The following is a 26,392-nucleotide window of genomic DNA, read 5'->3' as shown; positions in this document are numbered from 1 at the left end:
ACTACACTACTAATAATAATATTAATAATAATAATAATAATATTAATAATAATAATATACAAGACCATAACAGAAAAAAACTATAAAGTTATTGAAAATTATATTGGTCTATCACCAAAAAAAAAAATAATATACATGAACATTTGCGCTTATAATGTCACATAATGGTAAAAAAAACAATAATAATCAGAGGTGAGAGTACCCAAAAGTAGTACTCAAATAAATGACGCTACTTCAACGTATTCTTAATGAAGTAAAGTTAAAACGTAGCTGTCCAAGAAATTACTCAAACATAAAGAAGTAATCAATAAAGGACTAAGTGCTGAGTAACTGGTCAAAGCATCAATCATTTAATATTTAAACATTACGTCATCAGATGGACTAAAATGTAAAATTATGTGGAAAATTTGGTATGTTAAATATCAAAATGAAAATTATTCATATAAAAGATCATTATAAAATATCAGAATCAGACATTTTTCCGAATCCATTTCTCTCAATATTAAACTCATGAAACTTTAACAATAACTTCGGGTGTGTTTGTTTCTGGTCAAGTTTTTCTCAATACAAGCTTATTTTTCATAAGTTTTACTCCAGTAAGAGTAGAAATACTTCATAATAAAGTACTCAAGTAAACATAAAAGGTACAACATAGTAAAAATACTTCTAGAAGATTTTTGTTTCGTAAAGACACTCAAGTAAATGTAACTAGTTACAAACTAACTGATAAATCTTTCTGAGTCAGTCTATGAAGAGAAAAGGTGAGAAGAATCGTTATTTCGCCAGAGGATGGCGGTAACGCACTCATGCTGCCACCTGCATACGTCAATCTGAATCACACAGGAAGTTACATCATGTGCAGCAGAGCGGGAGCCCCCTGCTGGCCGCTGCTGGGTATTGTCTGAACAGGGAGAGGGCCCACAGGCTGTGTGACAGCTCCCCTTTCTCCCCCCACTCGTGAAGGACACTCAGTTTGTGTAATGTAGTCGCACAGCAAGGACAGGAGAGCGTCTGGAGGAAATCCTGGGAAACTCTGTGATTTCACCAGAATGGGAACCAGAAGATATGAGACAAGATGACACAGAGTGACTGATTTCTTCTTCTTCACTGGATGGTAGGTCTCACACATCTGATGTCATATTTTTGTTGTGTTTGAGGATCATGCAAACCTTCACCTGCAACAGTTTAGGCTCTCATGACATTTGGTGCTTTAAATCAGAAATTAATCTTCACAGCTGGTTCTATTTTCAAATCCTCATGTGGTTGAACTCTGATTTTGTCATCTCCGGCTTACTTTTTAAACTTTTCTTTCATGGATTCATTAAGTGCTCTGCACCATCCACAAGACTGGACCTAAAATTGTAGATTGTCCAGTTTGTGTTGGGTGAATCCCAGAGCTAGTTATATTTACTTAATTAAATTTACTTGAGTAACTTTTTTTTAAAATGTGCTTTTAGGAGTATTCTTACTAAGCTGTATTTTTTACTTTTATTTGAGTAATTTTTTTATGAAGTATCCTCCTTCATTTTTACCTGATGAATATAAAAACAAACATGTTTTAACCAAAAATTAATTGAAATTCAGGTAACACTTTATTTGAAGGGGGTTGAATAAGACTGACATGACACTTTCATTAATATGACATAACACCTGTCATGAACATGAATAAGCCTTCATGAATATTTATGACTGTTGTCATAAAGCGTCATTTGGTAAATTATGACACTTTTAATACAAAGTTGACATTATTCAAAATGTCTTTGTTATGACAACTTGACATTAACCAGGAAATCATTACTGTTTAAACTTTACCTTTAATAACATAAAGTTACCTAATTTTTAAAGTGAAATCAGTAATTCTTTTATAACAAATTTATATCAGTAATGATTTCTTGGTTAATGTCAAGTTGTCATAACAAAGACATTTTGAATAATGTCAACTTTGTATTAAAAGTGTCATAATTTACCGAATGACGCTTTATGACAACAGTCATAAATATTCATGAAGGCTTATTCATGTTCATGACAGGTGTTATGTCATGTTTATGACAGTGTCATGACAGTCTTATTCACCCCCCTTCAAATAAAGTGTTACCGAAATTCATTTGGAATTTTTTTTTTTTTGCCTGATTTTATTTTTATTTTTTTGTTGCTTATATAAATTATTTACATTTTGGTCCTTAAAATACCAACATTATTCTTTAACTTTATATTTCAGTCCATCTGATGACATATTTTTAAAATATTAAGTAATTGATAATTTGATCAGTTACTCAGCACTCAAGTCAATGTTTTACCAAAATACTTTTTTACTCTTACTTGAGTAATTTTTTTGGATGGTTACTCTTTTCTTCCACGTGAGTTAAAATATGGTGAAATATTTGTACTTTTTCTTGAATACAGTCATTGTTTTACTCAAATAAAAGTAAAAAATTACTTGGTAAAAAAATCTGAGTAACTGATTAAAACATTTAATATATAAAAAATATTCATCATATGGACTGAAATATAAAGTTATGTGGAAATTTTGGTATTTTAAGCACCAAAATTATTAATATAACTAACATAATTACAAAATAACAAAAATCAGGCAAAAATAATAATGAAAAAAATTCTAATCAGTTTCTTTAAAAAAAAATCTTATGAAACTTTAACAGAAACTGCAGGTCTGTGTCTGGTGAATTTTTGGTTAAAACATAAATATAAAACATACATTTTACTCAAGTAGGATTAGAAATACTTCATAATAAAATTACTAAAATGAAAGTAAAAAGTACAGAAGTAAAAATAATCCTAAAAGTATGTTTTTTTCAGAAAAACTCTGACAACATTCTATAGAAAATTTAACAGGAAACTTCAGCTAATTTGGATCTAAAGCTCCACAAAGAGCTGAAACTAGATTTTGCACTCTATTTTTCTTCCTCACATTAAATCAAATTTAATTTTCTCTTGTAAATTAGGAGTCCCAAAATTATTCTCATTTGGTATACCAGATAAAAACAAATAGCAAAATTAAATAATTTTTTTTTCTGTGTCCAGCCTGGCACGGCGTGACGATGGGAAACATCTTCCAGTGCTGCCGCGGATTGTTGAGCTTTTTCAAGCATCTGGACGATCCGGTTCAACGCGGCGCTGAGGAATCCCCTCTTCTATCAAGCGAGGAAAGCGATTTTGACTCTTTGGATGACAGCATGATAAACCCTTCAACTGGTATAGCAAACCCTGCTCTTGAGCCAGAGCACTTCCTGTTTCCTGACATCATACTCAGCAGCAACCCTGCAGACGAAGTGACTCTGGTGGAGCCCATGGTGTGTCTGCTTGTTTCTGAGGAAGACGAGGCGCAGGGAGATGAAGGAGACGCGAGGGACGGAAGAGACAGGTGTTTCTCTGAGGTGGAGACACAAACCGAAGTGGAGACTCAGATTAGTGCGGAGGTTCAGACTCAGACTGACTCTGAGGCAGAAATTCAGACGGAGGACGATAAAGGCATCACAACTTCAACAAAAGCAAAATCAGAAATGGAGCCAAACACCAAGCTTCACGAAGAGAGCGTAGCAGGGTTTGTTTGGACTGAGCAGCACCAGGTACTGATCCATCCCAGTGGAAAAGGTTCTGAGAGGACCGAATACTTTGGTGCAGAACGTGAAACCAACAACACTGATGAGAACTTCCAAGTAAAACATGACCGAAGTGATGAAGATCCAGGAGTTCATAATGTAAAAAATGAAATTATCCACACTGATGAGCCAGGAGACGAGTCCATATTTAACGAGACTCACATGAACGATGCGGAAAACATAAAGAGAGAAACGGAGGATCAGGATAAAAATGGTTTGCAGCCTCTTTCAGAGGAGGAGCCGCTTGTCAAAGGTTGGTGATCGGCGTCCATCTTTGTTCACATTTATGTGCAACATTCTGGTATTATGATGTTTAAGGTTTAATTCTTCAAACCTCAGGTGTGGCTTCAGAAACCTCTGAGGATGTCCAACTGTCCAACAAGAGAAAAACTCTGCCAAGTGATGGAGAAGCCACTGATCTTCATGAGGACGAGTTTACAGTCCGAATTCAGCCGCCTGGAGCTGAAAGTTTTGATCTTCAGGTTCTGCTTTCTTCAGTATTTTCCTAAAAGTGCCTCTACCTCCCCCCATTTGATCACTCTGCTGGCGATAGAGTGCATCAACCCACTTCTAAAGTCCTTCCTCTGGCAATAGAGTTATTTTAGAAATATATTCAATGAAACACTGACCAACATTTTGATCTGAATGATTTTGGTGTTTGCTCAATCATTGACAGTCTTTATGACTTTGTAATTTTGTGTTTTTATAAACTGATTGGTAATGATTGGTAGTCTGGATCACCACCATTTCATACTCAGATGTAAACACTGAGTTCCTTTAAATCTGATCTAAAAACCCACTTGCTGCTTTTCAAACATTATAAATGAAACATCAATCCACATTTCTGATGTGTAACGACGGTAATGTTTGACTACTTGAGTGAAGTTCGTTCTTCTTCAAATCAGACAAATCTGGTGTTAAACGTTTGTGCTACATTTGTGCAGCAAATTATTTTTGGTTTGTGCTGCTTTGGCTTTGAAGATATTAATGAAAGTTTAAGGGTCAAAAGGTCAACCACTTTTGACCCCCATTTTTACAAAATCAAAATGACCTTTAAACATTCATTAAAAGGTTCAAAGTCAAAACAGCACAAAGACTTTTGCTGCACAAACCAGCATAAATGTAGTTGAGTTGACTGACGCCAGTTTTGTCTGATTTGGAGAAGCTGGGGCTGGGGGTTGACCTTTCATGACCTCTGGAAACATTTCTTAGTATATTTAAAATGATAGCACCACAAACAAAAAGTTTTGATTCACAAACGTAGCACAAACATTTGACACCAATTCTGTCTGATTTGAAGATGAGGTTCCAACTTCCCTCAGGTTGTTTGTGTCTTCATAACTGTGTATTTGTGTTTGTATGACATAAATGTGCTATACAAATGAACTTGATTGACTGATTGATTGATTATCCTCCCCTCTCAGGTGTCAAGGCAGATGTCGGTATCTGAGCTCCATCATGTGCTGATGGATCATGAACTCACCTGCCACCGCTCCTGCTTCTCCCTGCAGCTGGGAGGCGCCATCCTGGACAGCGCCACCGAGCTGGGCTCCATCCAGGGAATCCAGGAGGGGGCGCTGATCAGGGTGGTGGAGGGTAACCGACTCTAACTTTCTCCCCTCATCCTCTCTACTCACCGCTTTTCACGACAATCATTTGATTTGAAGCTGTATCTTCATCCGACTTTGGACCGGAAGCTACCAGAAGAGAATCAGTCTGAACATTTTACATTCTTATATGCTGACAGCTGCTTTGAAAAAGCTGAAAATTGAGCAAATTTAGTGAGAAGTAACCAAACATTGAAAATATAACTATTAAAGTTGACAAAAAACACAAAAAGTCCCCAAATCATTTCACTTTGTGGATCTTTTTATATATCTGTAAATATGAACCATAGTGAGTAAGTTGGAGAGATTTATTTGTTTTTTTTTTCAGTCAAAACTTTTAAAATTAAACATAAATAATGTGAGTAAATACAAAAAGCAGTTTTCAAATTACACACTGACCAAGTGTTTTATGTCCAGTTTCTAGAGAAAATATCTTAGTTCACTTGAAATAAGAAAAACAAACTGACGAGATCCTTTTCAGAAAGATATAGGAGTTTGTTTTAAGGAAGTAATTCCTTAATATTGATGAATAACAAATATTCATCAATATTAAGGAACATTCCTTAATATTCCTTAATATTAAGGAATATTAATATTATTCTTTAATAATATTAATATTATTTAAACTAATATTAATATTCCTTAATATTAAGGAATTTGTAACACTTGTTATAAGTCTTATAAATTCACTTATAACAAGATATTTTTATCATGTTATTAGTGAAATAATCTGCTAATGGAAGAAGTACTTTTTCAGCAATATTAAGGAATGATTGACTTAAAACAAGCTGAAAAGTTATTTCTAAGTCAGTTTTGTCTTACTTCAAGTGGATAAAGATATTTGTGCTAGAAAAAAGACAAAATACTTGAAAAGATTTTCAGTTTTTGCAGTGCAATTTCATTTATCAGAGGGAAATGAAGCTATCAAAACCAACCAAGATTTATGTGGTAATATAGCTGTTCACTGCAAGACCTGCAAAATTAAGAAATTATTTATATGCACTGTAACTTGTCTGACATCATTAAGTGGAGCAAAATATCTCAAAAAGCAATATGTACCAAAACCCGATCTAAAGAAAAATACAAGCACAATTGGAAATAAGTTAAGTACTATGGAGGAATGCATTAATTTATAATCTTTGCCACCCGACAACTCGGCATGAGGAGTTCATGGTATTTCCTGTTTTAATAAATGTTTAATAAAGTATTAATCAAAGTCAGAGACATCTATCAATCTATAAAGGATTATAAAGCCATTTCTAAAGTTTTGGGACTCCAAAGAAACCATAGTGAGAGCCGTTATCCACCAACCAAAAGAACACAAAGGCCTGATTCATTTTTCTCAGAAAAAAACTTGATGATCCGGGACGTTGGAGAAAACATTTCTGTGGACCAACGAGACAAAACTGGGACCAAGTTAAAACTAACAGCAGAAAATGAACATCAGTCAAACATGGTGATGGCGGTGTGATGCTCTGGGCTGCTTCAGGACCTGGACGACTCAGCCTCATTGATTATGGATTCTGTTTGCTAGCAGAAAATCCTGAAGAAGGAGAAGAAGAAGAATGCTCTACAATGTTCAGGAACTTTCCAAGCCTTATTGACACCTGATGTAGCTCACATATAGTTATGGTTTTATTATGGTAGTTTTATATTTTAACACACAAAGAAGTGAATCTTTGTCTTTTAATTATTTGTTTTTGTTATGAACTTCATTTGTGACCAAAAGTTTTGAGACTGTCAAATGTTTGGGGTTTTTTTTCCCCCCCAAAACATTTTAGCTTAAATGCTGTAAGAACCTTTTCACTGACAATTCAACATTAAACATTTGATGTGTTTCAAATATCTTAATTAAAAATAATCCAGATTATGTAAAGTTCCAATAATGAATTAAACTTTCTCATGTAAATTACAGCATTACTGGTTGTTTCCCATTCAGATATTACCCGTGCTTGGAAGATGTCACAATTTTTGATTTTGTTCACTTATTTTTTTGAGGATTATTGGTGGGATTAAGATCTGGAGTGTTTCTTGACCACAGGGTCAAAAAACCTCGCAAAATACAAAATCTCGACAAGTGTTTTTGTCTAGTTTCAAGTACAAAGTCAAGCATTTTTTCAAACTCAGAAATTTCCATGCCTTTTCTAGAAAATCTCTGAGATTAATCTCCAAGCAAGTGTTTTTTTTAATAAACCCTAAAACTTTGGAAATAAGAAAAACAAACTTTTCAGGAATATGTAGGTCTTGTTTTAAGTAAATAATTCCTTAATATTAATTTTTTTAAGTACTAGTTCCACTGGGAGACACTTATAACAAGACATTTTTCCAAAGTGAAATAGTCTGCCAATTTAACAAATACTTTTTCATCAATATTAAGGAGTCATTGACCTATATCTTGCTGAAATGTTACTTTTAAATTAGCTTTGTCTTATTTCAAGCAGACAAAGATATTTGTACTAGAAACTAGACAAAACTACTGGATAAGGTTTTATGTTTTGCAATGAAGTTCATATGAACCTGGGATAAGACGGGGTCCACTGTTCATTTCTTATTGTGACAAAGTGTTTTGTTGTGTTAAAATAAAACATTATTTATAATGAAATTGCTCATTTTTTCTTTGACAAAGTTGTCTGAAAGGGGCTTGATAAAAAAAAAAAAACTGTACCACTCTTGTTTAGAGCAAATCTCTCTCCTGAGCTAACCATAAAATCACCAAATTTATGCTAGCAGGTAGCTTTGTGGCTAACGCAGCTAAAATAGCTATTTTGGAATACAGCTCACTTTCGTTAATCAACTGCACTTTATCCAATCTCAGTGCAAATTGTAGAGATGTTTTTTATCAATCTTAAAACTTTTAGCCATAGTTTTACTTTAAAACATGGCTTATCTTGTTTCAGACTTGTACTTAGTGCGGGATGTTCGTGTTCATCTGCGTCACGTTCGCAACCTGCTGCGGAGCCTCGACCCTGCAGGCCGCTCGCTGTCCTACCTGTCCTTATTCACCAGAGCACACCAAGGTAACGTCACTCCTTCTTGGTTAGTCGCCTTTGTGAAACCTTCAACATTTTAACCGCTGCATTCATTGCTTCAGAAAGTGACAGCATGGAAAAGGGTTCAGTGTCCCACAGCCCTCCATTTTACATCCTGCCTGGATGTAAGGAAAGACGTCTTACTCCCCTGCAGCCGATCAGAGACGACTGGAAGGTGAGAACTCAGTCTGGATAAGTGGAAACATGGCTGAGGTGAGTTGTGTTAAACACTGGGTGACGTGTGCAGCCTCTGCAGTGCCTCAGAGTCCTGAACATAAGCAGCTGGAACCCGCCTCCAGGAAACAGGAAGCTGCACGGAGACCTGATGTACATCAGCATCCTGACGATGGAGGAGCGAGAGCTCAGCATTACCTGCTGCACACGGGGTTTCTACCTCAACCAGTGAGTCTGACGCTCCTCATACGTCCACAAAATGTTTTAACCTAGTTATTCCGAAATATCTTCAGAGTAAGTATTTTTGGGAAGCTCCTTTGTTTAAAGGAGCTTTAAATTACCATGAAACTATTTGGCTGCAAAGATTTCGATTCTCCACTGGAATTTTTGCAGCATAGTTTGGTGATCCATTAACTTCAAAATTAGTAAACAAAAAACTACTTCTAAAAACTAATAGTAAAAATAATTGTCTAACGCTTATTGGGATTTTCTGCAGAAGTGGGCATATATCGTATTGATTATAATTTATTGTGAAAAAAGTTTTGTCACTATAAGTATTTTGATTTATTATTTTGATTTGTGAGTTTCAAAAGTTAAGCATTTTTGACTTTTCAAACTTTTCTGAGATTAATCTCAAAATTTTAGAGTTTTTAATAGATAATTTTAAATTTTTCAAACACTAAAATTTCCATACTTTTTATAGAACATTTTATAGAGCTTGTCTTTTTCATTCCAAAGTTGCTGAAATTTTAAAATCTGGTTGATTCTGGAGCAACTTACTTTAGGACTACAGCAGATAGAAAAGAGAGTAAAATTCCACCAAATTTTACTATTACAAAATCAGAAATTTTGAGATTTATCTCTGAAAATATTTAGAAAAATATTGGAAATTTCTGAGTTTCAAAAGTTGAACGTTTTTGACTTTCAGAAATTTTCTGAATAATCTCAGAAATGTTCATGTTTTTCCAGAATATTTCTGAGATTAATCTAAACATTTATGAGTTTTTACAGAAATGTTTTGATTTTTCAAACTCAGAAATTCTCATTTTTCTAGAAAATTTCTGAGATTAATTTGGAAATTTCTGGGTTTTGATCAATTTTAAACTCTTCCAACTCAGAAATCTTCATGTTTTGTTAGAAATTTTTTTAGATTAATATCAAAATTCCAGAATTTTCCCAATCAAATTTGTGACTTTTGAGCACAGAAATTTTCTTGTTTTCTCTAGAATATCTTTGTGTTTTTTGGCAGAAATGTACTCCTCCTGTTTTCTTATGATGGCCTTAATTCGCTGTCATACTTTAGAGGTTACAGCCTTGACAGCTGTTGTCTTTCTGCTGCAGGTCCAATGCCTTCAACTTCAACCCCAAACCTGCAGCTCCTAAAATCCTCTGTCACTCTCTGGTCGATCTCCTGAGTCAGCTCAGTCCCTCGTTCAGGAAAAACTTTGCCGCCCTGCAGAAGAGGAGGTGAACACTCTGGGTTTGTTGATGATAGAAAAGGGTGTCACAGCATTATATAAAAAACCTATCTCTGTCACGATCCAGAGTTTATCAGCACCCGTATGAGTGCATCCGCGCTCCGGTCCAGGTGTGTACCTGGGCGGCGCCTCCTGGAGATCACAGCCTGGACTGTGTTACTTCAGAGGAGACAGATGGACAGGTTACAAACGCCAAACAGCATCAGTAAGCAGAGAGGCTAAGAGGCTGGGTTTGATGGTGACACTGACGTTTGTGCAGATTCGAGACTGGAACGAGGAGCTGCAGAGATCCAGAGAACTTCCCAGAGCTTCGCTGCTGGAGCGGCGGCACAGAGACAGGCGACTCTTCAGGGTGAGAAGAACAAAGACGTGTTTCTCAAACTTCTCCAGGCGTAGGATCTCTGAATCTAACGCTAACCTGAAACTCTCCCACAAACATATACAACCTGAAATCAAAGTATTGGTCTCTTAACTCTCTTATTGCTGACTTTTTTATTCATCTATGAACAAAACATTTCATTTCACTCCATAATCATATAATCAAAGGTGATTAATTTAATCAATTACATTCACTTGAGCAGCTTTTTTGAAGAACTTACTCAAGTTTGAAGTGAGTCTGAAGCTTCTCATATTTGCACAAAATGTTTTAACCTACTTATTCTGAAATAAGGAGTATTTTAGGAGTATTTTTGCTACACTGTACCTTTTTGTTTTACTTGAATAATTTTATTATGAAGCACTCTACTCTTACTTGAGTAAAATTTCTGGATTTTCTACCAACTGAATGAAAAACAAAAATGTTTTAACTAAATATTCACCAAACTCCTGCCGTTTTTGTTAGCATTTTTTATCAAAAGAAACTGCTTTGGAAAAAAACATATATTTTGCCTCGTTTTGTCATATTGAATTATTTTCATTTTTGTTCTTAAAATACCAAAATTTCCACTTAAATTCATATTTTGGTCTGTTTGATGATGTCATCTTTAAATATTAAATGACTGATAATCTGATCAGTTAGTACTTGAGTAGAGTTTTACCAAATACTTTTTTGTACTTTTACTTGAGTAAAATTGAAGTGCTTCTACTCTTATTTCAGTATAATTTTTTGTAATAATTTCTCTTCCTCCTTTGGGGATATTTTGTTTTTCTCTCCATGCAGATCAACAGTGACTTTGTGGCCGCTGCAGCTCAGGGTGCCGTGTCCATGACGGAGGGCAACGTCATGCCGCTGAACCCAGGAGAGCCGCCTCACCTCCACGTCTTTGTGTGGAACAATCTCTTCTTCAGCCAGGGATTCGACATGTCGGACCACTACGCGCCAGTAGGGGGCGATGCTGCCGCTCACGCTGCTGCCATGTGTGACCTGAGAGGAGTTCAGGTGTTTATTACGGTGGCCGACAGGTGCAAATGCGCACCAAAAGAGAAAACACCCCCGAATTAGAAAACACCCCCGAATTCGAAAACACCCCCGAATTAGAAAACACCCCCGAATTAGAAAACACCCCCGAATTAGAAAACACCCCCGAATTAGAAAACACCCCCGAATTCGAAAACACCCCCGAATTAGAAAACACCCCCGAATTCGAAAACACCCCCGAATTAGAAAACACCCCCGAATTAGAAAACACCCCCGAATTAAATGCAGCAAACAAAAAAGAAAACACCCCCGAATTAGAAAACACCCCCGAATTAGAAAACACCCCCCGAATTAAATGCAGCAAACAAAAAGTGTTGAAAACGGAAGTGCTCCAGACCACTATGGGGAGTCTATAACAAAAAATAGCTGTGTCCGAATTCAGGCTCTGCATCCTTTCAAGGGCCCTGAGAAACTGATCCTTCGAAGCATAGACATAATAAAAGAGTACACCCTCCCCCCCCACGATTGGCTGCTCCGGCGCAAATACACTTTGCTTTGCTCAACCAAAACAGCAGAAGATGCCTTCAGCACTGCGGAATATTGTTGATCGGATCGACGGACTACTGACGTGAGGGCTCGACAGACTTTTCGCAAGTAAGATGGACATATTACTGTGTATTTTTGTGATTAGAATATTACTATACTGTATTTATGTCCACTGGCGAAATACCAGCTAATGCTAGCTATAGTGCTTGGTGTTCAGCCCCCGCTCTGACAGCTAACCGAGATTCCGTAAATCTTAAAATGTTTCAGTCATTCTCCAACATTTAGATTATCTGATACAAGAGCCTACTATAGAAATGAAACAATATAAAAATCATAACATTCACCAGCAAAGTTTACACAGATGACAATGGCTATTATTTAATTATTTAACTCAGTCAACGTAAGATAACTCGAAAATGTCCCGTTTTTGTTTTGAAGGTTTCCTACGACGTGAGGAAGAAGGGAGAGACAGATTCACTGCACAGCACGGATGAATCTCGTATCGGATTTTGGACCCAATCTCAGCTGCTGAATCACTCTTAAACCAGAACTCGTAGGCTGGAAAACATTATATATATATATATATATATATATATATATATATATATATATATATATATATATATATATATATGTGTGTGTGTGTGTGTGTGTGTGTGTGTGTGTGTGTGCGTGCATAATCATGCATAGCCTAATGTATATTATTCAGTATTAATGATTATTTATTTATGTTTGTATACTTATATAAGTATGTATTGATAAGACGAGAGCGGTTCATTAGGCGTCTGTCCTTTTATTATGTCTATGTGAGAAACGGCCCGATCTACAGAAGACGGGTCCTTCGAAGGCCACGAATATGGACGACCAGAAGAGAGAAGCTGTAGCCTCCGGCTAGCTGCCTAGCCTCCATCTCGGCGTTATGTTGCTTAGCAACCGTGACAACGTGAAGCACAGAGCAACGAAGTAAAAAAAACGGACTCAGTTGTTTTTTACTCTTTATTTCTGTATTATTCTTCACCTTTTGTAATAAAGGTTGTTCCATAGTAAAAAGAAAATCTGTCTGATTCTAAAATGTTTAATGTATACAAGGGATATTATTCATTTTCAAATACTCTCCAGATCTCAGGTAGTAAGACATTACAGTTAAATAAACTATGTTTGAAGGCTTAACTTTAATCAGTCAAACCCATTTGCTCAGGAATAAATTAAATACTTTATTAATATCTACATGGAGCGCCCGGCCAGCTGACAGCTTGCGAGTGAAGCTGGCTGTTAATGCAGCGGGAGAAGACATCTCCGAAAACGTCGGAGCAATATTGGAAGTAGGTGATTTATTAATGAACCGAGCAGATATTTCAGATCTACACATCTACATTCTCGCCTAAAAACATTGTAAAAAATAAATTTGTGTAATTTTAAGTGTAATACAGCAAAAATTATTTTGTCGCCATTGCTGCTTCGGGGGTGTTTTCTAATTCGGGGGTGTTTTCTAATTCGGGGGTGTTTTCTTTTTTGTTTGCTGCATTTCATTCGGGGGTGTTTTCTAATTCGGGGGTGTTTTCTAATTCGGGGGTGTTTTCTTTTTTGTTTGCTGCATTTCATTCGGGGGTGTTTTCTAATTCGGGGGTGTTTTCTAATTCGGGGGTGTTTTCTAATTCGGGGGTGTTTTCTTTTTTGTTTGCTGCATTTAATTCGGGGGTGTTTTCTAATTCGGGGGTGTTTTCTAATTCGGGGGTGTTTTCTAATTCGGGGGTGTTTTCTTTTTTGTTTGCTGCATTTGATTCGGGGGGATGTCTTTTCTTTTGTTTGCATGTTTTCTCTTTTGCTGCGCATTTGCACCTGTCGGCCACCGTAGTTTATTAACCCTGATCGTTTCCGCATTACAGCCTCAAACTTCAACGTATTTCCACGGGGTTTTGTGTACTAGGAAAACAGTGTAATACGTTATATGTGATATCATTCATCACTTCAAAATGGAAGAAAAATAATGAAAACCAGAATAGGTTGTTTGTACTTCCCTGTTTGTTGATATTTTGTAGAATCAGATTTTGCTACAATGTATTCGCTCACTTATGGAGTTAAATTGGGGTCCAGTTTGTTCAAAATGGGAAAAAAATGAAACTGAAAATGTTTATCTGTAACTGAAAAATAAGTTTGAAACTGAAAAAAAAAAATCTTTAATCTGAAAAATAGTTTTGCTCATTTTTTTTGTTTCAATTTTTTTCACTTTCAAACTTCTTTTCACTTTCTAATATATTTTTTTCACTTCCAATTCTGTTTGGTCAGTTTCTAAAAGTGTTTCAGCTTCAATTTTTTTTTACTTTTAAACATTTTTCAATTTCAAACCTTTTCTTCACTTTCAAACTTGTTTTTCAGTTTTAAAAATTGTTTTATCTTGAAATAATTTTCCTTTCACTTTCAAATCTTTTTTCAGTTTCAAACTTTTTCCTGTTCAAAATTTTTTTCAGCTTAATTTCTTTTCAATTTCAAATATTTGTTTCAGTTTCAAAATCTGTTTCATTTTTTTCCAGTTAATTTTTTTTCCAGTTTCAAAAAAATTTTTCAGCTTCAATTTTTTTTGTCTTTTGTCCAAACTCTATGGCCCTGATTTAGCTCCTTACCAGAGCCCTTTGAAAAACACTGCAAACAGAACTTTTTGTTATTTTTTTTCACAAGCAGCTTTCTTTTTGTCACTCTCTGCTCTTTAGGCTTGTGTAGTGGGCAATTAATAGTTTACCTGTTGATAGATTAACACACCTGAGCTGTGGATCTCTACAGCCCCCCCAAAGTAACAATGGGCTTCCTGGTTTCTTCTCTGATTAATTGTCAGCCTGTCAGTTGAGATAGAAGATAATGTTTTGGTTTGGTTTTGATTTAATCTATTTTTAATCGATAGTTAATTATATACTAATGTGGTGATTTAAGATGTTTCTCCTGTTAGAAAATTTACTTACTGATCCTTTAAAGGCCTGATAAACCAACAGAACCTCATATAATTCTTGATCAATATTTGTATTTCCAGGCGTATGCATCCGTGGACACAGAGGGGCTCCACACACTCGGCACGGCGGTGGTGGATTATCGCGGCGTCCGTGTCACTGCTCAGACCGTCGTTCCCGGGCTACTGGAGAAAAACCTCGAGCAGATAGTTTACGGCTCTAACGACAACGGGAAAACAGTTTTTACTCACCCAAGGTGACCAAAACTCTAATGGCGTCCATGTGTAAAGATAGTAAAAAAAATTAGAATTTGGTTTATTTAGTGTTCATTTTTCAGTCATATTTTCACCATATTACACATACATTTATAATGTTACAGTTCCAAACTAAATATTTAATTCACAGCTAAATATTTAGTTTACAGACTAAGTATTTAGTTTTCAAACTAAATATTCAGCTTCCTAACTACATTTGTAATTTGAATGTTAAATGTTTAGTTTGCTATCTAAATATTTAGCTGGTGAATGAAATATTTAGTTTGGAACTCAGGCATTTATAAATGCATGAATAACACGGTTAAAATATGAGTTTTAAAAATGAATATTTTTCTATCACAGGCTAAGGAAACCAAATTATTGCTGTTAATTTTTTTACAACTTTGTATCCCACACGCCATCACATTAGTTTTCACATTTTAGTCACATTCATGCTGCTAAAGGAAGGCGCCATATTTTTGGTTTTTGCAGGTTTTTGGAGCTTCTGGGTGAGAGCAGTAAGTCGCTGAGAATCCAGCCTCACCAGGTCCTGGACCACAGCGACAGCCCTGTGGAGCTCCGGTCGGCTGTCTCCACAGTCGGGATATTTGGCAGCGATGGACGTCCGTACATTTTGGACCTCCTGCGGACTTTCCCTCCGGATCTGAACTTCCTGGTGTCAGCTGAGGCGCAGCAGGAAGTTCCCGCAGCGTGCCGCAGCTTCGGCTTCCCGCAGCGTCACCGCCACGGCCTGGCCAGCCTCCGGCCACAGCTGGTGGAAGCCTTCGTCCAGCACAGGTGAGGAAGAGGACAGAGGTCACTTGACCATCACGCGCCTGGAAAACGTCTGGAAAAATACGAACATTGAACAGCAAATCCTACAATAAAAACATGAAAAATAACGAATTCTAGATTTTTCTCTCTGTACTTTACAAATGTTGTCCTTCCTTCCTTCTTTCCTTCCTTCCTTCCTTCCTTCCTTCCTTCCTTCCTTCCTTCCTTCCTTCCTTCCTTCCTTCCTTCCTTCCTTCCTTCCTTCCTTCCTTCCTTCCTTCCTTCCTTCCTTCCTTCCTTCCTTCCTTCCTTCTATTCTTTTTTGTTTCCTTTTCATGTTAAATTGTTTAGGAACTCCGATTAACCAAGATGGATGAAAACATGTTTTTTTGTGTGTTTTTTTTAAGGTATGAGCTTTTTGCTAAAATGGCGTCTGATGATCTCGGCCATCAGTTCGCCACAGAGAAACCTGAGGAACCTCAGAGAGCTGCAGGTGAAAATAATTTTTAAATAAGTAAATAAAATGGCATGCACTGTTACAACAAGAGTCGAGACGTGGAGCCATGAAGTAAACAATACTGCCTGCTTCCGAGAGAAGCTACAGCTAAATAAAATCTTCAGAAAGAAAAAAAAAGTTCGGAAAACATGGATTTATGCAAAGAAAATACAAATAAATTAGAGTTAACACTTCTTAATCTGACTGTAGGTTTAGAACTCCATCTATGTTTGGTTAATTAACAAAAGGTTAAAGTTGTAACATTTAATCAAATAGCATTCATACCTATCAATTAGGGCTGTAGTGATACAATAATCTCACAATATGATACATGATATTCTGCTCACGGTACGATATATATTGTGATATTCAGCAAACGATACAATTCAATACACTTTTATGATTTTCTGAAAGATTTTAGCGGGACAGAGTGACTTTGGTGACATTTTGTGACTGTTATAGAGTTGGATTGGATTAATTTAACTGAAAACTGATTAAAAGCACCAACTACACAATACCTGGCTCTGGTTGGACATGGACACAGACTTAAAGTCGACAGCTGGACAAAATGAATCATAGAAGTGGTGTGAAAACATGTTCCTTTTAATTGAAACAGTACAAACTGTAGCTTGTAGTAAATAAAGTGCACCAAGTACCCTGCTCTGAATAGTTTGATACCATTTTAGCCTTGACACTTAACATCTGAAGGAATCACTCTAAGCCTGATGACCTAATCACTCTCCCGGCGAAGCAAGCAGTGAGTGAGCAAGGTGACAGTTGGATGTTACGATACTTGCGGATGAATATCGATTTTTTTCTAGGAAAGAAAATATCGATATATATCGCAAAATCGATATTATTAAACAGCCCTACTATCAATCTGACTTAAACTATTATTAAATGTTCTCTTGTTTTTCCAATTTTGAAGAGGGGATATTATTCGGTCATATTTATCCCCCCAAAAAGTATTAAGTTATTAATTACTAATAAAGCAATAATGTAAAGTAGACATTAAACAAATGGCTATGATACTAGTTAGTTCTTTATGTCTGATTATATTTTTCTGTTCTTTAATTAAAAGTGGGATTTTGTATGAGATTATGATATTCTGGTAAAATTAAAATATAATATTTTTATTCTGATAAAAATATCAAAATAAAAATGTGGCTGCCATGTTTGTTGGTAGCCATTTTAAAGATGGCTGCCAAAAAAATTGGTGTTCAGATGGTGCAACACACTTTTAACATGTAAATACTGTGCAAAAGGATAAACATCTGACTCAATTTAATGAAATAATTAAGATGATTTTTACTATTTAGCAGTAAATCCTTTCTTTTATTTATTGTTTAGAACAAAACAGAAGGAATATCTTCTGGAAAGCTTGTGAAAATGTCGACTCTATGAGTGACTCTCACTTTGACATTCGCTTCAATCCTGATGTTTGCTTTCCAGGTACTACATAGAGACATACACAGACACACTTCTATTTCTATTTCTATTTCTATTTCTATTTCTATTTTGTAATTCATTTACTCCATCTAGCCATCACTTGTGTTTACCTGAACACTAAAGTTAAGTTTTTGCTAGGTAATTCAACAAGTCCTATTGTAATTTTACTCAAAAGTCACTAAAAAGGTGAAATAAACTGTCAGCCATCAGTTTTTTCTTGCATTTTTCTTCAGGTGTGCGTTTTCCCTCTGAGTGTCTCCCGGACGTACAGAGACAGAGATGTCTACTTTGGGAAGCTGCTGCGTTTCTTCTCTCAAATCAGATTCCTGCAGTGGTGAGTCGGGTCTGGGAGTGATGAGTCCACTTCAGCTCATGACACTTTTGTTTTGCTATCTTTGTGGGGACTTTCCATTGACTTCCATTCATTTCTACTAATTTCTACAGCCTAAACCTTACCTTTACCCTTTTCCTAACCCTAACCATCACATACCTAACCCTAACCAAAACTCAATTCATACCTTAGCCCTAACTCTGACCCCTGACCCAAAAACAGGGTTTCCCCTTGTGGGGACCAGGCTCAGGTCCCCACGAGGAGCGACTGGTCCCCACAACGTAGTATATGTCAGGAAAATCGTCCCCACAAGGTATTACAAACAAACGCACACACACACACACACACACACACACACACACACACACACACACACACACAGATATATATTAACAAAAGACAAACAATTCAAATTTAAAAAGCAAGAGACAATAAGTTGGAGAGTAACTATTGTTACATTTACTCAGTTACATTTGCTTTTTTGAAAATTTGTTCTTTTTGGATTATTCTTACTACTCTGTATTTTTACTTTTACTTGAGTAATTTTATTATGAAGTATTTCTACTCTTGCATGAGTAAAATTTCTGGATTTTCTACCCACTGAATGAAAAACAAACATGTTTTAACAAAAAATTCACCAGACACACATCTGCAGTTTTAGTTTATGTTTCAAAAGTCTTTTGAAAATCCCTCATGTCATCTCCTCTTTATCACCCAGAGGATCAAACTCATAAAACATTCAAATAAAAATAATAGAAAACCTAATAAAAACATGCTAAAATTATAAAGAAAGTGTTTTTTTTAGCTGAGGGACTGCCTCGACCATAAGGCCGTCCCGATGGATGGAGCGACTCTGACCTCAGTGATCCATCAGCGGGGCGTAAATGTGCGATATCTGGGTGCCGTGTTGAAGGAGCTGGACGAGATGGAGGAGAGAGAAAAACTCAGCCATGTGCAGGTGCACGCCACGTTTATTTTAACTAAAAACAAATTCACACTTGTACATCAATATGTGTATTTATTCACGTAAACGAGAGTCTTCATTAAATATGAAATGGATAATACAGCTGTACTATATTTTTTTCAAAATGGGAAACATTAACAACAATACAGAGTATTTTTCTTTTTATAATCAAGTTTTTTTAATTAGTAGAAACCCGTTTATTACTGAGTTTTACTAACTTTAACTGCAGCCAAATCAGTTTTTATCTGATTTCTTAAACTTGGCTAAATGTTAGCAAACATTTTGAAAGAAAGAGACCTTTTCTTATAATGAGGATAATTTTGTTCAGTCGAGTCAAAAACAAGCTGAAAACTAACATTAAAAAGACCTCTCTATGTGCTTGTTTTTTGTCGTTGTTATTTTCTTGACCCAGAAATACTTTTGACTCAACAATTTTGGCCATGTGACAAAAAGTTTTAACACCCCTGACTTATGCAGTAGAAAAGCATTACTGCTTATCTACCGCATGTAAATGTAATGTAAATTTTTAACATTAAAAATAAACATCTTTTGTCTTAGATAAATGTCTAACCATGTCTAAATAATCAATCCATCTTCCCACAGAGAATTTCCATCAGTGAAGTCATCACCAGAAGTGTGAAACACATCTTCAGGACCTACATGAAGGTGCTGAGAGAGAAATTAGTTTAGACCACCAGTCCTTCTCAAACTGTGGTCCGCGGGCGCCCTCTAGTGGCCCGCCAGGTACTGCATGTCGACAACCGTTTATTTGCCGTTACTTTAGTTTAAGTGCTACGCTACAGTTAGCTTACCAAAGGATTGTGGTTAAAAATAATAATGGATAAATGGCTTAAGACCGGTGGGTAACTAAATAGAAAACTTAAAGATAGGGGTGGGAAAACTGTTACGATTCAGATCTCGGTCTGCCGCTGATACGAGGCGATGAACAACTGAATCTTAACACCTTAAGTTAAATTATTTATGTTGAGCTGTCTACTGGCTGAAAGAAAATGTTTGTTTTTTCCAACGCAACTCGAATCCATTTTTCTTTTATTGTGCTTCTAAATTACAAATAGCCCTAAAATATTATTAATGTAACTAACTTTTTTGATTTTCATGTGTTTTCTATCATCGGAAAGCTTAGAATCCAAACCTTCAGGACCTATAAATAACTCAAAACGACGTTCCTGGTATTATTGTGACCAGTCATATTTACAACACAGCGCCACCCTTCACTTTAAGCGGAATTTAAGAGACCAATATTTTAATTTCAGATTATATATGAAGATGTTGTGTGAGTGTTTGGGGTAAGCGGTCTTCAGCCTGAATAAGTTTGAGAAACACTGGTTTAGACCGAACATGAAATCCTCTGTTTAGAGCTTAACTTACTGACGTTTTTCTGTCAGGATGTGGAGCCTGCAGCGTTTTCTGCAGCTGTCAGTCACTTCCTAAACTGCCTCCTGAGCTCGTCCTCCGCTCCTGTTCCTGATTCCTGCAGCGACGAGCTGCCGTCCCGCCGCAGGAGCCGCCGCCGCCGAACCCAGAGCGACCGAGCGAACTTCCCGACCAGCAGTTTGTGGGCAAAACTGACTTCTGATGATCTGTGGAGCAGGATCAAGACGGAAGCGGAAGATTATTACCACTATACATTTAAAAGGTGCATTTGTGTCTGTGTGGCAGAACTTACGCAGAACTTTCCTTTACTGTCTTTTAATCTCTCAGTGAAAGCATAGAAGAAGAAATAGAAAAGCAAAACCTTCAGAAGATTTCACTTTTGAGAGAGATGTCCATCAAGACAGGCATTCAGGTAGGAGTCACTTTTTAACACATCTATATAAGTTGTTTTTATTTTTTATATATTTTATTGAATAACACTTTTTTACATCCTAAGAATCATACTTAATCCTAAATTGTCACGACAGGCCAAATGACAGCTGTTCTTTGTTTTTGAGGTTAAAATTAACTACTCGATCTGCTTGTTGAACAAAAGATAGGAGTATCTCTAAACCATAGTTTGAAATTAATGCATCAGAGGTGTAATTTGTAGCTGCAGGCATTCAAGAATTGAATAGTAATATGGAGAGCCATTTCTGCCAAAATTAAATAAATAAATCAAGAAATAAGAAATAATAAGCAATAATCTTTATTTAATCACTGTCGTAATAATTACCTCACTTATATTATTTATTCATTTATTTATTATTTTATTTATCATATGGTTACTTATTTTTGATTTGTTTGTTCAATTTTGGCTGAAATTCCTCTCCTTAAGTATGATTTCAGGGTTTATAAATACATTTCCTTAATTCACACAAAGAAGGTCAGACAGACAAATTGTCTCCAGCTGTGGTGTGAATAATTTAAGCGGCTGACCTCTTTCCTTCGTCTCTGCTCAGCTGCAGCTGAGAGAGTACATGTTTGAGTGCCGACACAAGCCAGCGTTCAGTGAGGATGATGTGGTGAACATCTTTCCTGTGGTCAAACATCTCAAACCAACGTCGACTGATGCTGCCGGACTCGTACAGCAAGCACAGCTGGCAGCACAGCGGGGTGATTTATTTATTTATCTATTTATTTCAATCTGGATTTTAAAACCAAGAAATTATTTGTTATACAGCATCAGAATAATTACCAACTATTTGTCAAAGTACACTTATAAAGTCTCGTTAATCTGTGCTACATAACAATAAATTCATTAAAAAAAAACACTGAGGAAAAACTAATGATAGTAATAGTGAGATAACAATAATAAGCTACTAATAATGGAAATGGTAACACAGAATAGGTTACATTAGTGGTTGTACCTCAGTTGACCGCTGAGGGGAGAAACAAACTCAGAAAAAAGCAATTGGTGGGCCGCACAAAATCAGTTCATGGCCCATAAATGGTCCCCGGGCCACACTTTGGACACCCCTCCTCTGACCTGTCTTAACGATGCTGTTTGTTCTGTAATATTCTCTTAAAAACCTCTGAGGTTTCCACAGAACAGTTGGATTTTTACTGGACTCTTTTTACTAATTAGATGACGTCTAAAGCCGAACGGTTACATCGGATTTTATTTAGGAATAAGAGAGCTAATCCCACAATTTCTGTGTTGTTTCTCATAATGTGCTAATTTGAGTCACACAAAATAAGAAGAATACTTTTCCAGAAGGGTTATAGGAGAAGTGGTTCACTAATTGCTGTTTTCTTCTCTCTTTTTTTTTTGCTTCCCAGGGTTTCTCAGAGCAGGTCTGGACTTGCTTGGTCAAGCCCTGACTCTTTTCAGCAGCGTTTGTGGGATCCTGCATGAGGACGTTTCCAAGTGTCTGCGTCTATTTGGGCAGCTCAGATACACCTTAGGAGAAAATGATGACGTAAATATCAGTTGATGTCATTTTCTTCCATGATGTACCGCTTTTATTCCATCTAACTCAACACGTCAGCTTCCGTTTAGGTTTTAAAGTTTTCTTTTCGATGTCTTCCTGTGAAGTAATGTTGTCATTTTGCCCATCCCAGGCTCTCATTCTTCAGGAAAAAGCTGCTTTGATTTCTGAGAGAATACAAGGGACAGACCATCCGCAGACCGTACAGGACTATGTGTGTTGCTTTACCTCTTCACCAGTCCAACCAGTTTATTGTCTACTATGAGATTTTATATCTAAATTATAAGCAATTTGCAAGTGTTTATATCCTTCCTGTGATTTAGACTCACCTGGCGCTGTATTTCTTTGCCGGAGGCCGCCTGTCGACTTCCCTCCAGCTCCTGTATCGCGCTCGATACCTCACTCTGCTCATTATCGGAGAAGATCATCCACAAATTGCACTTCTCGATGTAAGTCCAGTTTTATCTGCTTTAGCATACTTAAAAAATCTCTTTATGTAACATTTTGTTTGTTTAATGGGGATTGACCTATCCTCGTTCACCAAACCCTTTGTCTGTGCTACCATCACAAACACAAACAAGAGGAATTTGATGGGGTTTTAACTGGACCTGTGTGCTTTTGTCAGCATCAAATACTCTAAAACTAACAATAAATGTATAAAAATCACATGATTTTCTCTGTTCACTGCAAAAACACTGAAGTATTATTTTGTCTAGTTTCTAGTGCAAGTATCTTAGTCCACTTGAATTAAGTCAAAACTAACTCAACGCATTTACTTACGTTAATTGTGCTTATTCATGATTGTCAATGTTTTATTGTCCCATTAAAGACAAAAACAAAACTCTTGTACCTTTGTTTTCTTCAAACGGTGTTATCTGCAGCTCACTCGTTTTGTAACTGAAGTATGACTGTTGTTTTTTGGGTTTTATCTGACAGACTATGCTGGGTTTAGTCCTCCATGCCCTGATGGAAAATGAGCTTTCACTGAAGTTCCTGCAGAACGCCTTGACTTTAACCTCTAAATATCACGGTGCAAAATCGCTGAAGCATGCACACAGGTATGCATGTCATGTTAGTTGTTTTTCTTCCAGTTCTTCTGAACTAATTTACATTTCTTTCTGTTTTGTTTTTCTTTAGTCACCATGTGCTTGCCATTGTTTATGAAAGCAAAGGGGAGTTACAATTAGCTCTGCACCACGAAAAAGAGGCTCACATTTTGTATAAAAACCAGGTGAGCTTTGAAAAACTCCTTTTTTAACTATTTTGCTCTGGATTGTCAAGGTGCTTTTATATTTGTTGCAAACTTACAGCTTGGTGAGAGCAGTGACAGCACAAAGGAAAGCTCAGAATACCTGCAGAGGCTCACGGATCAGGGTGCAATCCTCCAGAGAGCCGTCCGCCACATCGCCTCTGGCAAACCCAGTGCCTCTGTCTCTCCTCCGAAGGTTTGTTCACATTTAAGATAGCAAAAAAAAACTCAGCAAGGCTCAGTTTGGTGCTAAACCTGTTCTGTTTTTCTGGCAGTTGCCAAATCATCCTGTGATTCTGCAGCAGCTCAACCTGACTTGTGGGATTACTTTCATCCCACCCAGGTGAAAAAGATGAGGGCAGGGCATCTTGATTAAAAAATCAACATGCAAATTGCTCATTTTGTCCTTATAAAAATTTAATGTAGGTAAGGATTTCATCTTTGATCCTGCCTGCACTGTTTCTTTCTTTCTAGTGAAAAAGAGCTGAGAGCAGAACTGAACGAAAGACGAAAAGTTCAAATAGAAGACGTGGAATATCAATTATTAAACCAAAACGGCAACAAGCAGCAGCTCTGATCTGCGGACCAAAAGGAAAACTACTGCAGCCCACCTGCTTGTTCTGGGGAAATGGCTCAGTGAGAAACTGGGTTACCCAGATTCAGCTAAGTCCTTTAGAAACTACAGCAGCTTCTGAACTGCTACAGATGAGTGAAAAACTATTTGAATAATGTAGTGATATAATCTGACAATAAAAATTACAGAAAAAACCTTTAATCTGTGTGTATTACTTAGTGGAAAACATGATTAGAAATATATATAATTTTTTTTAAGTCACAAGTGCAAAAATCAATATTCATGCCTTACAATTCCTTTAAAATAAATCCAACAGAATGTTTTTAATGATATTATTTATCTTGATGTGGCCCAAATTAAAAAGGGAGTTTGTTGCAACTAGAATGTTTTTAAGAACCTTTCAGCAGGAAAGCCAAACATAGCGAAGAAAAAATTAAATTCATAAAAATACACAAGCCTTGACACAAACAGCAGGTATGCTAACCAAAGACTAAGCATGAGTGAACAGGTGAGCGGCATTCAGTAAACACACCAGGTGTGACAGAGAAAGAGGAAACAGAAGAACAATTTCTGCAAAAGACAGCATGAAGTAAAACTGCCTGCAATACAAATTAGGAAATCAAATAGCCTGAAATAATAATGTCATATAGTTTTATAGTGGATGTCATCCACAGTGCTACAATAAAGTATCTTCCCCTTACAGATTGTTTCTCTTTGGGGGTTTTGTCCCACTTCAATGTTTTAAAACATAAAACAAATTTTAATGTCAAAAATAAACCGGTTAAATACAAAAGATAATTTTCAATAAGGATTGCATTTTCTAGATCTGTTTGGGGTCATGCCACTCCAAATCAATGAGATCAGGTTTGATTTGGTCGCATTTTCTCTGGCGTCTTATTTAAAAGACTTTAAACTATGACATGAACCTTTGGTAGTTTTTCAATCTGAACCTTTTTAGTTCAATTCTGGTCACCGGCCCATAAAGCAAACTGAACAGAACTAAGGTCTACACAAACTAATGAACTATGTTAAATCAAAACGTCTCAACCTGAGTCATAAAGTGTTTAAGAGCGCTCAAAGTCCATGACATGTCTTGTATTTTCAGTTTCTGTATTATGACCTTGCAATCCCTAATGTCTCCACTAGGTTACACACTCGTTCCACGGCCACTTCCCTGTATATTTAGTTTTTCTTTTTAATAACCTGAATATTAACGTTTTTAATGCACTAGTAACCCTCTAGCATTTAATCAGTGCCAGCTTCACTGCCAGTAAGGAATCGGGTTTTCATCTGGTTGACATGGTGACTGACTGAATTTCTCAACATTATTATTATTATTTTTTAATCTTGACCATTTCTCTAAATAACATCAGTTTGGTTGCAGCAACAGCAAAACATGGTAACTTTTTATGTGTTAGTCTTTATGAAGTCCCATGTTTTTTTTTTTTCATTCTTTCATTTAGGTCATTGAAAACGTTTGTACCCCACCACCGTTTCCTGTTTGAGTTTCAGATTTATTTGCTATTTTCTCCAGATATTTTCAGCAAAGCTGTTTTGTAAGTCTGCACTCAGAATGGAGATAATGTCTTTACATGAACAGGAATAGAGCCTGGGAGTGTGTGCAATAAAATGTGGGATTTTGTTTCTTCTGGCTAGATTTTTTTTTATTATTGTAAATTAAACGCCATATTAATGATTTGCTCTTTTAAAGTCGTTTCATGCAATGCTTTCCTTCTTTCTTTAAGGAAATTGAAAAATACATCTTTACTGAAAACAGAACAACTAATCATTGGCAAAACCAACAGCTGCATACTGACTTTAACTTAAAGATATATTTAGGTAACTCTTTTATTACAGCTGTTATCTAATAACCCTACATTATCTTTTTTGTTGAACCATTTGTATCTTATCATAGCTGCAGTTGTTCACCTTAAGCCCAGGTCTCTGCACTATATATCTATGTCCAGTGTTACTGTGGAATAGGTTTTCGACACTTAGTAAGCTAATTTGGGTGAAAAAGATTAAATGAATAAGTCTGATACAGAGTCAGCCGAACACTGAAGGCTGCTGAAGGCTGATGATGTAACGACGTGAAGGCTACTGGTTGAGTAGCTCCTATTATCCAGTTAACCAGTTTTATTCTCACTAAAATATGCAAATTTGTATGAACACAGGATAATAACACTTAA

The 26,392-nt window shown here is 36.3% G+C and overlaps 1 protein-coding gene across 1 annotated transcript; it reads left to right on the top strand.

Moving 5' to 3' along the window:
• The first annotated feature begins 805 nt into the window (after positions 1–805).
• On the top strand, positions 806–23,976 carry LOC106910345 (clustered mitochondria protein homolog). Its single transcript, XM_088012733.1, has 29 exons — positions 806–1,114; positions 3,040–3,870; positions 3,957–4,099; positions 5,042–5,213; positions 8,122–8,241; positions 8,316–8,428; positions 8,501–8,655; positions 9,769–9,894; positions 9,973–10,087; positions 10,129–10,257; positions 11,065–11,283; positions 14,831–15,003; positions 15,494–15,799; positions 16,183–16,261; positions 17,038–17,047; positions 17,652–17,723; positions 17,954–18,054; positions 18,857–19,009; positions 19,619–19,681; positions 20,422–20,672; positions 20,738–20,822; positions 21,412–21,565; positions 22,232–22,371; positions 22,514–22,594; positions 22,704–22,829; positions 23,317–23,438; positions 23,518–23,611; positions 23,691–23,825; positions 23,905–23,976. Exons 2-29 carry the CDS (start codon positions 3,057–3,059, stop codon positions 23,974–23,976), a joined length of 4,323 nt encoding a protein of 1,440 aa, XP_087868859.1. The 5' UTR covers positions 806–1,114; positions 3,040–3,056.
• The last annotated feature ends 2,416 nt before the right edge of the window (positions 23,977–26,392 follow it).

Source organism: Poecilia mexicana, unplaced genomic scaffold (genome assembly GCF_051168715.1).
Source record: "Poecilia mexicana isolate PSO_F unplaced genomic scaffold, ASM5116871v1 scaffold_14, whole genome shotgun sequence".
NCBI classification, from domain to species: Eukaryota; Metazoa; Chordata; class Actinopteri; order Cyprinodontiformes; family Poeciliidae; genus Poecilia; species Poecilia mexicana.
The sequence above is the reverse complement of the archived record's forward strand: the minus strand, read 5'-3'. Positions and strand labels throughout refer to the sequence as shown.

Excerpts from the sequence above, each read along its gene's own strand:
- LOC106910345 (XM_088012733.1), top strand. The coding sequence starts at position 3,057 with ATGGGAAACATCTTCCAGTGCTGCCGCGGATTGTTGAGCTTTTTCAAG. Across the intron at positions 22,595-22,703 it reads CGCAGACCGTACAGGACTAT|ACTCACCTGGCGCTGTATTT; the intron begins GTGTGTTGCTTT and ends CCTGTGATTTAG. Across the intron at positions 22,830-23,316 it reads CACAAATTGCACTTCTCGAT|ACTATGCTGGGTTTAGTCCT; the intron begins GTAAGTCCAGTT and ends TTTATCTGACAG.